The sequence below is a fragment of the Cololabis saira genome, chromosome 11 (genome assembly GCF_033807715.1).
Source record: "Cololabis saira isolate AMF1-May2022 chromosome 11, fColSai1.1, whole genome shotgun sequence".
Taxonomy (NCBI): domain Eukaryota; kingdom Metazoa; phylum Chordata; class Actinopteri; order Beloniformes; family Belonidae; genus Cololabis; species Cololabis saira.
In genome coordinates, this window is record NC_084597.1 from 12507845 (window position 1) to 12524282 (window position 16438).

Genomic DNA, 16438 nt, shown 5'->3' on the forward strand with positions numbered 1-16438 from the left:
TGCGAGTTATGACTGATTAAATGCGCTGACACTTAACTGCGCCAGCCAGACAGATGACACTGAGTGGAGCGGGTGCCCGCTCCAAGATGGCGTCCCCACTGGGTGGAGCGGGTGCCCGCTCGAAGATGGCGGCCCCACGGCTCGTCAGCGCCGTGGCAGCAGCGGTCGATGACGCGTCTTATGTTTTGAACGGCCATGGTTTCTTTAATTTGCAACTGGAAAAGCTTTATATTACACAAATAAAACTTTTTTAAAGGTGAAGTATGTATTTTTTTGTCTTAGTAAGATAAACAAAAAATAATAATGAAAAAAAAAAACATTGAGAATCGCACTCTGTCTGATACGGGACAGGGTCAGTTTTGATTTGTTTTTCTGCATTAGGTTATTTTTTCGTCAAACCTGAAAAAAAATCCAAAGATATGATTTTTTTAAATACTTTTTTATACTTGTGATGTTTTTTGTTTTTTTAAACACAATTTATAAACAAAAACACACATTTATACAAACTGCTTGTGGAGGAAATATAGTATAATATAGTATAATATATAATATAAGAAAATATAACATATCTTGGGAGGTATCGTGAGCAAGAGACATACACACAAACAATAAACATAAATACAATTAATAACAAAAACAGTAAGCATTTTAAGGCATTGACATTTAAGAAAGAGATTAAAATAAAAGATACTTTGATATATCAGCTAATAATTTTTTTACAGAGTTATTTGACTTTTCTTTTTATAGAGACAAATTAAATCATTTAAAAAACACTGGAAAGAGGGCTTCATTTTTCTCCACTTACAACAGTGTATATGATATTTAGCCAGTAGAAGAAAATACAACCAAGAGAGACAGTGATTTGTCAATTGTATCTATCTAAAAAATAATATTTGAAATTTCTAACTTTGGGATGTCATTCATTTTTAAAGATAGCACATTTCTTGTTATGTTGCCGTAATGCCGCGTTCCATTTACCTCGGAAATCGGAACTGGGAACTGGGAAGGGCAGCCTTCTTGGAACGGTAACTCGGGGGTGGTGAAGCTTCCCCCACTTTCCCAGTAGGAAATCCCACTTCGAGGGGCGTTCCAGTTGAAAATTCCGACTAGGAACTAGGAAATTCCGACTTCCGAGGACAAATGGAACGCGGCATTAGAGACTTGTCAGGAGCGCACCACGTGACTAGGCTCTCAATATGGCCCCCTCCTACAGGGTGTGAGAGGAAAGGCAGCTGACAAAGGGAAGAAATGTATCCATAAGAGACTGCAGCAGTTCACATCTCAACGCCTGCCTCCAAATTACATGGGACTTATGTGGTACGTACTCCTGTCTAGATCCGTGCGTTTGTTATAGTCCCACCGGGCGTCTTTGGGTGCTCTGGGTTTATTCTAACACGCAGAGTCAGCTGTATTTTTCTGTCAGCTCGATGCCGTCAGAGGTTGCAGCATCCTTGGCTCATACAGAGACGCGATCATTGCTTTAACTGACCGTCAACGGGAAGTATTTTATGCGGATGTGAGGAATTACACGGGTTATGTGCGTTATGTCTTTATGTTGTTTCGGTTTGGTGTGATCGCCATGTGTTAGAGACATCTGATCCGGCCACTTGGTCAAACCTCCAACCCCCACATGAACAAAGGTTGCAGCTGATGTTGAAAGCACTCGCCAGTCTCATGGGTTTCAACCACTTTCAGAAGGACAGCTGACCTTTATCTGCACATGAGGCAGATAAGCATGAGGGAGTGACTCATGAACCTGACTACAGTCTGTGCTTGATCAGAATCCAAACCAGAATCAGTATCAGGTTTATTTGGTCAAGTCAGGTCAAACAAGACAGGGAATTTGACTTCGGTTGTTTCACTCACTGTAAAGTAAATAGACAAACGACAGCTCTTATTGACATATATACAATTAAAAAAAAAAAAAAGTGCAGCAGTATGAGGTGGTCATGGTTAATGAAAGGTGCATTGTTACAGCATATGATTGAGGTTATTATTATGATGAAATTATTAATCTACAAAAACATTGCAACACTATAAATAAAGGATTTCGTTCAGAAATGCAGCATATTTAAGATAAGAAATAAGACAAGAAATCCTTTAATAGTCCCACAGATGGGAAATTTCCAATTTACATTTGATTTGATTTGATTTGATCTTTATTCATCTTGAACAAATAAAAAAAAAACACACCATACATCAACAACAATAATAAAGCACAACCAGTTTTGTTCAAGAAGGGACAGGAAGAAGCAAATGCTTATCTAGTCCGGCCCCTTCTTGCAATATAAGAGTATCCGATATATAAAAGAATAATAGTAGCAATAACAGTAATAATAACAACAATAATACAGTATATACCCTTCTTCTTGACATATAAAAGTATGTCAATATAAAGTAATTAAAAGACAAGTGAGTCAATAATAAAAGTAGCTAAAACGAAAGGCATCAAGCACAGTAGAGAAGAAAAAAAAGTCAATGAAAAAAAACAAAAACAATCACCATAATAAAAGTAGCTAAAAAAGAAAGCAAAGCATCATGCACAGAAGAAAAAAAGACAATGAAAAAATAAAATAAAAAATCATGTTCACTATAACATCAAATGTTGGCAGTTGGTAGTTGGTAGTAGAAAATAAATCTTTATCCTTAACCATGTCATATTCTGAGTCTGGAGGTTTTGACTACAGAGCTCTGTAGTGCCGTCCAGAGGGGAGGAGTTCAACCAGACTGTGTCCTGGTGTGAGGGGTCTGCAGAGATGCTACCTCGTAACATTGTTGTCGTAGTCATTATTATTTATATCTGAATTTTGTTGTATTATTTCTTCTTTTTATTTCTCCAGACACCCCCAGGAAGAGAGAGATATCTTCCCATGGAGAAGAACTGACAGAAGACAGCCATCATTGTTGCAGACCATCTGTTCAGATCGACTCCCTCCCTCCATCCGGCAGCCATGCAAGTCAACCCCGTCTTCGTGGAGTCGGCCGTGGTCCTGGCAGTGGTACTGTGTGTCCACATGGCAGTCTGGAACCAGCACTCCTGGTGCAGCATAGCCCTCTTCATCCAGGCTTTCTACGTCCAGCACAAATGGGACCGTCTGCTCCGGTCGGGTGGCGCCGTGTTCCAGTTTCGTCCTTCGTCAAACAGCGGCATCGTTCCAGCCTCCATGGTGATGCCTTTATTGGGCCTGGTGTTGAGAGAAAAGTGCTCTGCCTCAGGGAATGTCTACTTTGAGCGCTTCTCCATGGTGGTCACGATCACAGGCATGATGCTGGCCCTGTTCCTCTCTCTCATCGCGCTGGGCATCACGAGACCCGTACCTACCAACAGCTGCGTGATTGCAGGACTGGCCGGCAGTGCAATCCTCTACACAACCAAGCAGACGCTGACCGTGTCTGAGGTCATCGAGGTCCTAGAGGTCCTGTTGATCTTCGTTTATCTCAGCCTGATTGTTCTTTACTTGTTGCCACGCTGCTTCACACCCGGAGAGGCCCTCCTCATCGTCGGTGGCATCAGTTTTATCGTGAATCAGCTCATCAAGCGCTCTCTGAACCTGGCAGAGGTCAAAGGCGATCCAGTGAACTATTTCCTGCCAGTTGTGGTCGTGGGCTCGCTGCTGCTGGGGGTTTTCTTTGCCCTCCTCTTTTGCTTCATGGAGTCTGAGACTTGGGTGTCCTCACTCTTCTTTCACATGATGACAGCCGTTCTGGTCCTAGGGATCCTGATGCCATGGCTGTCCTTGTTCATCGGTCGCCACCCCATCATGTGGCTGTTGGATTTTGTCACTTTAAACGACAGAAGACTCTGTTTGCTGGGATACTGGGTGTTTCTGGCGGCGGTGGCGAACAGTGTCGTGTTGCATCAGAACTATCAGCGGCAGTCCGGGTCCAAGAAGTACCAGGCTTCAACTATTGTCAGGAAGTACTTCCACCTGATCGTGGTGGCCACGTACGTCCCCGGGCTGATATACGACAGGCAGCTGCTGCACGTGGCGTCTGTTGGCTGCTTGGCGGCTTTTTTGTTCCTGGAGTATGTGCGTTACTTCCGAATCCGGCCCTTCGGTCAGCTGCTCAGGCAGCTGCTCACCTTGTTCCTGGATGAGCGAGACTCTGGGCCACTCATCCTCACCCATATCTACCTGCTGCTGGGCATGTCTTTACCAATTTGGCTGTTTCCTGGACCATGTGCCCCCAAAGGGATACTTGGCGGGGCAGGCGGCCTGGTGCCCTATGCAGGTGTGCTGGCTGTGGGAGTTGGAGATACTGTGGCGTCCGTGTTTGGGAGCACCATGGGGGAGATCCGTTGGCCCGGCACAAAGAAAACCGTGGAGGGGACTGCAACATCTGTATTTGCGCAGCTCATTGCTGTGGCCATGTTCCTCATCTTTGATGGAAGCATCAACCTGAACTCCACCTACTCATGGATAGTTGGCTCCATCACTCTGGTGGCCATGCTGGAAGCCTACACCTCCCAAATAGACAACCTCCTGCTCCCTCTCTACCTCTTCATCTTGCTGCTGCTTTGAATGATGAATGGCACAAACACCTCCCTTATTTTTGCTCTTTAATCAGCCCTTTTTTTTTTGTAGAAGAAGCAAAAATGTGAAGTAATGTCTAAAAAAAAATAATGGTGCCCTTTAAGAGTGAGGGCGTAGTGGCAGAAAAGCCGATTTTAAAGCCAACAGTTGAAAGCAATGTGTCACAAAAAATAAATGAATAAATCTGCTTTTACTGGACAGCAATCATAATTATTAGTGTGTTGTCGCTAGGGTTGCAAAGGGGTGGAAAATTTCCGGTAAATTTCCGGAAACTTTCCGGAAACTTTCCATGGGAAGTTAAGCTGGGGAATTTTGGAAATATTCCAAATTGGAAACTTTCCATGGGAATTATGGGAATTATGGGAATTTATGGGAATTAACTGGAAATTGGGGGTAATTTAAACAAACTGTATCATATCCAAACATTAGCACCTAACTTACCAGCTAGCTAGCTACTGTGTTAATACATTTTTATTTTTTTTATTATCAAAACTTACTTGACTTTATATAGTCCGTGGGCTCAAATGTGTGGCTTCAATAGTCTTGTGCTTTGAGCTCAAATGTGTGGCCTCCAGGCTTCAAGAAATCACCTGTGCATGTGATGGAGGAATGCACAGTGCATGTAGGGGGGGTGGCCTCAATAGCCCTGCAGTAAGCAATGTGCTGTGTGCATGTGATTGAGGAGTGTACTTGCATTAAATCTGGTTGTTTTAGCCAAGACTATGCTACAATATATTTCCCCCAACTATATTTAAGTTCCCTGTTAAGGGCCAACCTTCAATTCTGTAAATTTCTTATTTATTCCCGTTAATTCCCATATATTCCCGTTAATTCCCATGGAAAGTTTCCAACTTTGAAAATTCCCGGAATTTTGCAACCCTAGTTGTCGCCAATTGGGCTTCTGTTGCAGGCAGAAATTTTAAGTGCAAGTTGTTGAGAAATGCAAGAAGGGGGTTGCTATATAGCTTTTCCGTCCTGACCCCAAGGTACTCCACCGCCGACACCAGCAACTTCTAAATTATGCAACAGGAGATTCAGTTTAAAAATGTGGAAAATATACTTGAAACACATGCAGAGCTCTGGAGTTCTGAGCGCCACATTTTGATCAACACTGGGGTTTTTTTTTAAACCGTTTCCTTTTTATTTATTTTAACAATACATACCCATGTATTATGGAGGATTCTTTGTGCTAAAATTAAATAAATAAATACATCATTAATTTATTAAAATGGGAATGAAATATATCATTAATTAATTAAATGTGTAATTAATTAATTAAAATTAGAATGAAATATGTCATTAATTAATTAAAATACAATTCATTTTAAGTAAAAATATATATTTATTATTTCAGCATTTAATTAATTAATGACACATTTAATTAATGACACATTTAATTAATGATTTTGTGTTGCTGAATCATGAAATGTAAATGTAAAACTGTCAGTTTCACTCGTCAAACTCAGTGGGCGGATTCCAAACACCTCATTGGTTCCCCTGCACATCAAGTCAAGATGGGAAAGTGCAGAAATAACTCCAACGACTTCGAGCAGTTCATCTGCTTTACACGCTACATGCTCGGGGTCAGCAGATCCTGCTTCCACATACTCTGCAAGGTCGAAGATATTGCTCACCAACTCTCTACAAAGTTCACGAAAATCCTCCAAACTCACAGCTGTCATGTTTAGAAAGTCCAAGGCAGCGGATTCCACTAGATTTGCGTTAGCTCCGCCCACTGAGTTTGACGAGTGAAATTGACAGTTTTACATTTACATTTCATGATTCAGCAACACGAAATCATTAATTAAATGTGTCATTAATTAATTAAATGCTGAAATAATAAATATATATTTTTACTTAAGAATTGTATTTTAATTAATTAATGACATATTTCATTCTAATTTTAATTAATTAATGACACATTTAATTAATTATATATTTCATTCCCATTTTAATTAATTAATGATGTATTTATTTATTTAATTTTGGCACAAAAAATCCTCCATACTGTATTGCCTTTTGCAGACCATTATTTAAAATTTTGCCTCCTTTCTAAATCAATATTTTCACCATTACTTTTTATCTTCCCTGATGGCAATATGAAATATGACTGCTTCAAATATCTGCCTTAAGAAATGTATTTTCTATCACTCATGGCTTATTGTAGAAGCCGTAGATAAAACATGGCAGCCCTATTCAACTCTTCTGTTTAAGGGCTGATGCTCCTGCATGACACTAATGTGAAACAGAGTACTTTAACATATATGCAGGTATCCTACAGTATAATTCTCTTTCACACGTTTACTTTGCTCTGTATTTCTGTGGTTTGATGGGACCCCTGTAATGTAAACTAATATACACATTTCTCTGTGATACTAAGCGTTCATCCTTTTTCAACTCTGTAGATCAGCTTTGAGCCAAACCATCAAATACAGGCTCCCTTCATGTTTGGCAACATAGTTCCAAATAATTTTTTAAATGCTCCGTAGAACTGTCCTCAAATGTCATCTGGTTTGATCTCATCTTTTTTTTTTTTTTAGATGAGGAGGCTGCAGTTTATGACCAGAACTTTATTTTCCACACTGATTTGTGTACATTAGTTTGTAAAATAATTTATTTTGGGGGATTTTTTTTAAATGTTGTAATGACAGTTTATAAGCATGATAGTCTGTTGTTTTTGCAATCATCTTTACATTTTTAAACAATGTAATCTTGCATGTTGAGTGCATCACAGAAGATAAAGCTGATATGCCTCCTGAGAACAGTGACCCGTGTCTGTACTTTTACATCTCAAACACGAACCCATTCGGTTTCTTGGTTTTATTTTGTGACTTGCTAAAGAAGTTCAGATGTCGTGGTTTGAAATCATCCAGACGTGAAGTTTACTTATTTTTTCATTTGAGTTTTATCTTAAAATGAACATACTTGAAAACAAGTTCATACAAGTTGTCTGTAAAAATAAAACTCTTATCTGGATACAAAGTTGGAACAAGTATCTTCAGTAATGCTGGTTGGTGTTGATGGAATAAAAAGTGGATATATCAGCTTCAATGTGGAGGGATCACGGGAAGCTGAGCTAAATGATTAAAATGTTTATCACAGTTACATTCATTTAAAAACACAATATTTGGTCAAATGCAGGATGGCTGTGATCAACTATAGACATGCATACCAGTCCAGTGGTTCTCAACGTGGAAGTACAAACCTTTATCAGGACATGACCTTGAGATGAAAAGTTGAATATTTTAGATAAAGGGGGATTGTTTCTGAATCTCTCACACTGGCGATTTTGCGAGCATAGTATTATGCTTAACCATGACACTGTAGAAAGTTTCACAAACCCATCTACATTTAATGCTATTGTTTTTCATAAAAGTATTCCAGCTAACAATTCAGTCCATCAGCAGGTATCCTGAGTTGGGTTCACCTGAAAGTCCACCAGTAGCAGCCGATTCCTTCCTGCAATGAGGATCCACGGATGCAGACCATTTAAACTTTAAAGATAAGACAATGTTCAAATCTATAACCAATCCAGTCGAGGGCAGCGGAGGGTTCATTATAAAAACAAGTTGAATGATTTTGATCAGGTTCTTCTCTGTTTCGGCACTATGGGCAGCGTTTCTTGATCGATGTTTTACCTTTGTGTCTGTGAAGCGTCTTTGAGATCTTTTAAAAGCGCTCTCTAAATAAAATGTATTATTATTATAATTCCTGTATTCCAGGCCTTCATCAGTTGAAAACCTTTGGCACATTGTGAGATGAAGAATAATACAAAATAAAATAAGATTAAACATTAAAAACTCGATTGTTGAATAGAATGTGAGTTATGAGTTGTTTCAAATCATTGTATTGTGTTTTTATTTACATACATACTCTGGACAATTTATTTTGAAACCAGATTTGTACTTTCCTTTGAAACTGTTAAGTTACACAGCATTTTAGTTTAGTATTTTAACCAAGATTAGAATTGTGAAAAATAAGCTACAAACTTTTCTTTTTTTCCCATATAAGTACTGAAGATCTCTCAAGATTCTTTATTATGTTAGAAGGAGGATGCAGGGTGGATTTTTGAACACCAACCTGACTACTTCGGGCGGTTGTGACATATAATAAAAGAGAACCACTGTACTGGTTTACACACATATACATATATATATATATATATATATATATATATATATATATATATGATATTTTTCTTAAAAACTGTTCATACACATTGGTCCTTCAGCATGGATCTTAAAGCAAAAATAAAAAAATCATTTAGCGTAGAGAAGTGGAAAAGGGAGCTCCTCCGTGGGCTGCAACCTTTAAAAGCAAAGAGATGGAAACATGACAGATGGTTTAAAGATTAGTAACAGATGATTTAGAAGCATAAAAATAAAATTAATCTCCAACAGTGACTCACTTTATACACATATACTCTATAAACTGAGCCGTTCCCAATATCATCAGGAACTAATGGGCTTTTTCCAATGTGATAAATGAAAAACATTTACTGTGAACCTTCTGAGGCACTTTCTATGAGAGAAATCTGATTTCCTAAACAAATTTGAGGCAAATACCGGTAGGTAGATTTTTTTTATATGGAAAAACTACGTGCTGAAAGTGATTAAATGATGTGTTTTACACACAGCAAAAATGAATCATTTTAAAAACACAAGGCTCTCACCAGTTGTCTGGGCTCCAGCGAGTGTCCAGAGCCTCCATGATGTGGAAGGTGTAGACATGGCGAGAGTCCTCCGAAGTGTTTTCAGCGCTTCGATGCACCACTTCCCCGTGGATAAGGACCACACCACCTGAACACAGAGGAGTAGATGGATGCAAAATGTACTAATACTTTGATTATTTTTCAAGTTACTTGTTTCCTTTGATTGCATGAGCTGAAACCATTTTGGAAAATACATTTGATCACTTCTGTACCCCACAGAAACTATAACTTTACAGCCAACTGCTACTGTAGCTAGTTTATCCGGACATACATTTTACAAATTGCTTTTCTATCTTAATCCAAGTACATCTTGATCGCAGCACATTCTTTTCCAGGCCTACATTGTACATCTTTCTTTTTTTTTTCAGAATCAGAATCAGAATCAGAAAGGGGTTTATTGCCAAGTTTGTTAACACACACAAGGAATTTGTTGTGGTGATTGGTGCAATACAATAAAAATAAAAATATATAGAGATAAAATAAGAGATAGAATAAAATAAAATGTATAAACAGAAATGTACAATATGAGGTTTTAAAGTGCCGGATATGAGTCTTTAAAAAAAAGTGACGTAGGATGACAGATGACAGATAAAATGTATAAACAGAAATGTACAGTATAAACATTTCTCTGCATAATTGCATAATTATTATTATGCAGAGTCAGTGATAACGTGTTAAAGTGATAAACTTTTCATACTTAAATTGAGAAGCACAAGACAATCACCTTTTTTAACTGGTGCAGGAATGAACTTATCTTCATCATACGTCTGCTCTCGACCAGTGAAGTCCGTCAGTGGAAAGGTGCCTTTTGGGGTGCGTACCATACGGCGAGTGATGCCACCTTAAACACCATACAGAGATGATGCATAGCTCTCTCACAACATGGGGAAAATATATAATAACAGATCTGATCCGTCAAACATACGGACACACTGGTTGGAGCTTACTGTTGTGCGACCCTGGTAAAAACCACAAGCAGCCGTTGTTAACCGTGGCGTCCTCCAGGGCGATCCACAGTCCCAAAACTCGACCCAGAGGCTCCGTGTACAGAAATGTGGCATCTTGGTGTGATGTTACTAAGAATGGGAAAAAAAAAATCAACAACAGATTTTTTTTTTTTCCATAAATTCATCAGACTCAGAAAACCGGAATAATGCAAATTGTAATTACAGACTACTGGAGAAGGGGTAGGATTAAAAACGTTTTACTTCTTCCTACCTCTTTTCAGACATGTTAAACAGGATTTATGTGTTATCAGAATCAGAATCAGCTATATTGGCCAGGTTTGCAAACAAAAACAAGGAATTTGACTCTGGTTAATCTTTGCTCTCAAGTACAACAGTCACTTAACATATAAGGATAAAAAATAAACATAAAGGAGTAAAGAGAATAAAGCAAAACAGTAAGAATAAAATGAAGGCAGTAGAATATGCTTATGTATGAGAATAAATACAGAAAGTACATTTGAAAATAAATAAATAGACACTTGGTGGTATAGGGTATATTTAAAAATAAATATAGTGCGAGGCAGTTCAGTGCAAAATATGTGTATTGTTATGCATGTGCATGTTTATAGGTATGTATATATAGATAGGTGTGTCCACATTGAGTATAGATTTATTATATAGATGTATTTATCTTGTGTACATACATTGAAAACCGATTCTTTTATTTATAGATTTATTCACAAGGGGTTCTGTATGTTCAGGATGTGTGTGTTTGCATGTATGTGTCTGTACGGTATCTATTTATATATATATAGATACATAGATTCATACTAGCTTTAACGTTGTTATATAACGTTGTTGCTCTATAACGTTTTTGCTCTATAAAAGGTTTTCTCATGTCTGGAATTAATCAAATAATGAAAAAAATGAAAGAGATTCTCAATAGAAACAAAGAAACTCTGACTAAATTCTTTCCTAACATAATGACAAAGGATTCAATTACAAGTGTAGTCCTGAAGAAATTTCTAAATAATTACATTTCTCATGTCATGCTTAATTTTTGAATGGTTTTTGTGAATTTTATATTAGGTTGTATTCAAATCTAAATAAAAAGACCAATTTTAAAATATAATAGTAATAATTAAAATTGTAAAAGGGAGGTGGATTCAATTACTTAATGTGTGTCAGCTTCTTTTTTTTAATTTGCAAATGATTATGAAGATGGGAAAACTCATAAAAACCATCGGGGTAAGTTTTCTTACCTTCCCCACCAATTCCTGGTTGCTGGAAAAGAATAAAACATGACATCATACTTGATGCACTCGTACGTCATCTGACACTTTAAGGGGAAAAAAATTACTTTACCTTAAAAATGTACATGCTTTGCAGTATAACAGGATTTTGAAGACCCAACTTCTTGGCGATGCCCTGGGAGGAAAATGTGATTTAAATTAACTTTTTTTTTTTTACACAATTTTTTGAGATCCTTGTGAATTTTTTGTTCGTTTAGTAAAACACAGAGATACAGAGAAAACCTGAATTTTAAACCATTTCTGTAATTCCCTGTTCACACCAGCTGACATTTAACCCAGACATTCACAGATACAAGAAATGCAGAATTATGTGAAATTGGCAGACCAAAAACTCTGATTTGTGTCTGTGACGTCATAAAAACCAGCAAATCTGACTGATTATGAAATAAATAGGTGAAAAGTGATTTCCTTTCATCTCATTAGCCCTTTAAGTTAATCTATGACTCAGTACTTTATCCTCAAACACAAGTGACTCACCTGCACTCTTGGTGAATGAGTAACTTTTTTATACAGAGGCTCGTGTGCATGCAATGCTGAAAGAGAAATGGGGAGGTAGTTTGATGTTTTTGGGAGTCTTTTTTTAAATAAATATTGGTGAGAAAAAAAACATTAGAAAAAATATTATCTTACCATGTCCAACTTTATTAAGTGAGCGCTGCTTTGGGATTATGAATTCTCCTGCAAGTGAAAGCATTCGGCTCATTTGGTGTTTCGCTGCGTCAGAAATGATGGACAGACTATAAAGAATTTCAGAAAAGCTCACCGTTGTCATCAAAAACCCCCTTCTCAAAGAAGAAGCAGATCTTATCTCCACTTGTGATGAAATAATCAGCATTTCCCTGCATAAAAAAGGAAAGTGTTGATCAGCTGATGTCAGTAGATCAGTGTTTAACTGTCTGAATACACTGTTGACACAAGGGTTTGACATTAATCTCACAGCAGGGACAGTCGGGGTCGAGGTAGACAACTGTGACAGATGAACAAAGGCTGACTCTCTGCTGCCTTACCTGCATCTTTATGTGTGATGGAAAGCGTGTAAAAGAAATATCATTGCATGAATTGTTCAAGGTCTTAAACGGTGTCCTGTGCTGCTTTGTTAATGAAATCACCTGTGTCTTGAGCTGCTCGTCATGGTAGGTGGAGAAAGTGGTGCGGCAGTGCTCGGGGACGTCCATCCGCTCAACAATCTCAGTCATCCTCTGCCTCAGTTCATCACACTCCTGGGAGGTCAGCAGCCCGTCCAGAACCACGTAACCATCCTCTGTGTACTGTAAACCAAAAGGACAGTATATTGATTGACTTGATTGAGAAGTAGATGCATTTAATACGTAATACTAATATCGTCAGTCTGCTCAATCTAAAGCAGGGGTATTCAACTATATTCGGCCGGGGGCCACATCTGCAAAAGGACTGTATGGAGAGGGCCGCACAATTTGAAAATTTGGGGGTTTTCAAAAGGTATTTTGCACTCAAAGACGAAGACTTATGTATATATAATACATTTGTATTATACATTTGAATATATCTAGTTTTCATATGAATTATGTATTAATTGTCTCCAGATTTAGTAATTGTGAATGTTAAATGTAATATTCAAATAAAGAAATATTATTTTAAATGCAAGTTCATTTTGAAACCATGCATTGTGCAAACTTAATGAAGTTGATATTGACCTACTTTTAATAAAACACGCCATAATGACAAAGCACCACTTTCCACCAAGATTTCCTTATTTGAATATTATATTAAGCATTGGGCACAAGCATTTCAGTCCATAGTAGCCAGTTTGATGTTATAAATAAGCAACTAAAATATTAACCATAAGCTCCTTTATTAATGACACATCTGTGCATTATATCAGCAAAACAAAACAATCACATGAAATTATAGGAGGCTTAGAAGTTCCACCTGAAATGCAAAGTCCTCACTTATTCAAATGAAAAAAATGTCAGGCCAATCCTAGAAGCCTAATGATGTCAACAAGTCCTCTGTACAACGGAGGTTAATAATAATGTGACAAACATTAACACTGTGCAACACTGGCAAAAAATCTGATTTTTTTTTTTTTTTTTTTTTTTTTCCAACAAACAACCCCTTTTTTGAAATATGACCAGGGGGCACATAAAAGCTCCTGGCGGGCCGCATGTGGCCCGCGGGCCGCCAATTGAATATCCCTGATCTAAAGTAACACATCTGGGTAAATCCACAGTTTGCTTACTCAATATAGTCACATGTGAACTATAGTTTTCGTGTTGATTTTAAAGTTCTTTTATTAGTTTATAAAGCGATACATGGGCTTGCACCAGAGTATATTTTAGGAGATGTTTTTATTCTATGAACCAGGAAGGCCCCTCAGATGCTCTGGCTCTTCCTTTTTAGCTTTTCCACACAGTAGAACTAAAAGATTTGGTGATGCTGCTTTTGGCCACTATGCTCCAAAACTGTGGAACAGCCTGTACTACAGTACTACAGTATTACCGTACTACAGCCTGCCGGAGGATCTGAGAGGAGCTGGAAATGTGGACATTTTTAAACGTAGACTAAAAACTCATCTCTTTGGTCTGGCTTTTATGTAGCATCAAATTTTATAGTTTTATTCTGTTTGACATTTTTTAAGGGTATCTGTTTTATTTATTTATCTATCTCTTGTAATGTTTTTATTATATTTTATTGTTGTGGACTGATTATTTTTTAGCCTTAATCCTTGAACTTTTATCCTTTTTTTTCATTTTAATTAACTATAGGCCTATTGTATGTCAGTGTGCATTGGTCTCCCAGTTTTTTTTTTTTTTGTTTATTACGCTTATTTTTCAGTCAAAATGTCAAAGCACTTTGTATTTCATGTACCTGGATGAAAGGTGCTATATAAATAAAATTTGATTGATTGATATATGATTAAAGGAAAGAGAAGCACATACAAAAAAATTGTTTATTTACATTTTTGTGTCCATGTTGTGTTATCATCTGTTCAAACATTGGAATTTTGACAATATATATCTTAAAATATCCTAAAACCTGAGATTAAATGATCAAAATCAGTTACTTTCTCAAACAACAAAGGCAGAACATCTGACAAAGTGACAAATAAGAGATCATTTCTGTAATTTTTTGCTTGATCATCACATTGATCAATATGAACTCCATCTGCAAAGTTTACTGGAGTGACAGAAAGAAGCCTATTTGGTGACTATTTTTGAGGATCTAAAGTTCATGTTTTCTGTTCTGCAAGAAAAGTAAACAGTGCTGCAACATTCACAAGCACAATGTAAACGCAGTTCCAGCTCAATTTAACAATCATTTTCGGGAATACTTAGCGACATCTGCTCTGGAGAGACCCGGTGTAAAACTCTCTCTGAAAGTCACATATTGTCCTTTAAAGTTTAAACTACAGCAGGGGGGAAAGGGGCGCATTTGGATTCCTGAGACGCCACTTGTGGATCTAGCATGTTACGTAATAGGCTCCAAACGCTCAGCAGTCTTTCTATGTGCAAAACTGCAATCTTAGTACGTAGTGCGTACATGTCGATTTATAATTTGACATTAAGTATTTTGCAGAAAATTCACCCCTCTAAAAATTGCTCACATTTATTTGAGGATTTGCAAATATAATAAACATTAACGTATCAAGAGCTGGAAGTCAGAGTGTGTCGTCATCTAATTTAAAATACTCACCTTTTGCACGTCCTGATCTGTCATCAAATCCATGGTGTAGTGTGTTTGGGAGCGGTCCTGTTATAACGGTGCAGAAAGTAGAGATACAGTGCGTCTCATCCGGGAAGCCCAGATCACATGACTTGTCAAAGTGAGTTAACGTGAGGAGAGAGTAAACCGTAATAGGATTTTTGGACCTTAACCCCTTCGTTACAACGTTTAACCAGTCCATAATCTGCGCGGTGTTGCTGCAGTGACGCCGAGTGTCCACTGGGTGTCGCTGTTGTAACATGAAAATAGATAAACGTCCTCTTGTTGAAGGATACAAATATGTTCATTTTCCATTTCAAATCATATTTTCAACTCCAAAGAAAAATAGGTTGCTTCTACAATACCTGACAAAGCAACCAAATATCAAGAATGCAATACCTGCAGCTGTGAGACTACACAACCAGCACTGCTCACAGTAGACCACAAACATAACAACCTGACAATAAATATACATACAGGAAAATAATGTGCAATATCATTCTCTGCAACGTGCAATCATGTAAATAACATCTGTAAATATCCATCTGTTATTTCTTATTTTATATACTAGTATTTCTTATTATTTATTTTTTCTTCTCCTTATTATTATTATTATTGTATATACCAGTCTACTGTTTATAGTGTGTTATTATTACTGTGTGTTAACTATTTCTATTGATGCCTCTTGTTTTTTGCTGCTGTAATCTGCAAATTTCCCCTCTGTGGGACTATTAAATGATTTCTTATCTTATCTTATCTTATCAAATGTGCTCCAACAACACATTTTAGCCTATTAAGTAAAAACCTTAAGTATTAAGAGGATTCTACATCACTGTGTTAAATTTGAAGCAGCTATAATCTACACTGACACTTAACTGTGCAAAAGTTTCAGGTAACCCTAATCTTCATCTTTTATCACAGTTTTAATGTCATCCATATTTGTTTTTCAGCAACTTAAACTGAAAAAACAAACCTGGCTCTTTTAAATGTCATTTAAAAAAATATGTTTGGGAAAATCTCCTTAAAAAGTTAAATCCGGGCCTTGATTCAGAGGGAAGTCACACTAAACACCTTCTGGCTTTTGCTTATCACGTCATTTTGGTCTGAATATTGTGTGCTTTATTATGGGTAAATATTATCTTGGGGTCAACTGATACGGGTTTGCTATGGCTGATACTTTTGGATTATTATTTCTAATATAATCCTAATATCTCCTGCTTGCATCTTAATAAAGCACTGTTGCCTCACAGC

At 37.3% G+C, this 16438-nt stretch overlaps 2 protein-coding genes across 3 annotated transcripts; one reads left to right on the top strand and one right to left on the bottom strand.

The window, feature by feature from the left end:
• The first annotated feature begins 1191 nt into the window (after nucleotides 1-1191).
• Nucleotides 1192-8346, top strand: dolk (dolichol kinase). Its single transcript, XM_061733745.1, has 2 exons — nucleotides 1192-1317; nucleotides 2841-8346. The coding sequence occupies exon 2, from the start codon at nucleotides 2952-2954 to the stop codon at nucleotides 4521-4523; it is 1572 nt and encodes a 523-aa protein (XP_061589729.1). The 5' UTR covers nucleotides 1192-1317; nucleotides 2841-2951; the 3' UTR covers nucleotides 4524-8346.
• Nucleotides 6922-15296, bottom strand: phyhd1 (phytanoyl-CoA dioxygenase domain containing 1). 2 transcript variants are annotated; one of them, XM_061733746.1, is made up of 11 exons: nucleotides 15179-15296; nucleotides 12616-12774; nucleotides 12270-12351; nucleotides 12137-12184; nucleotides 11984-12039; nucleotides 11559-11621; nucleotides 11456-11477; nucleotides 10194-10322; nucleotides 9971-10087; nucleotides 9208-9334; nucleotides 6922-8843 (listed from the first exon to the last, which is right to left on the bottom strand). In XM_061733746.1, exons 1-11 carry the CDS (start codon nucleotides 15209-15211, stop codon nucleotides 8795-8797), a joined length of 885 nt encoding a protein of 294 aa, XP_061589730.1. In that variant the 5' UTR covers nucleotides 15212-15296; the 3' UTR covers nucleotides 6922-8794. The 2 variants fall into 2 exon arrangements, with proteins under 2 accessions (XP_061589730.1, XP_061589731.1); XM_061733747.1 differs by having other exon boundaries at nucleotides 6923-8843; nucleotides 12270-12345.
• Between the last annotated feature and the right edge of the window lie 1142 nt (nucleotides 15297-16438).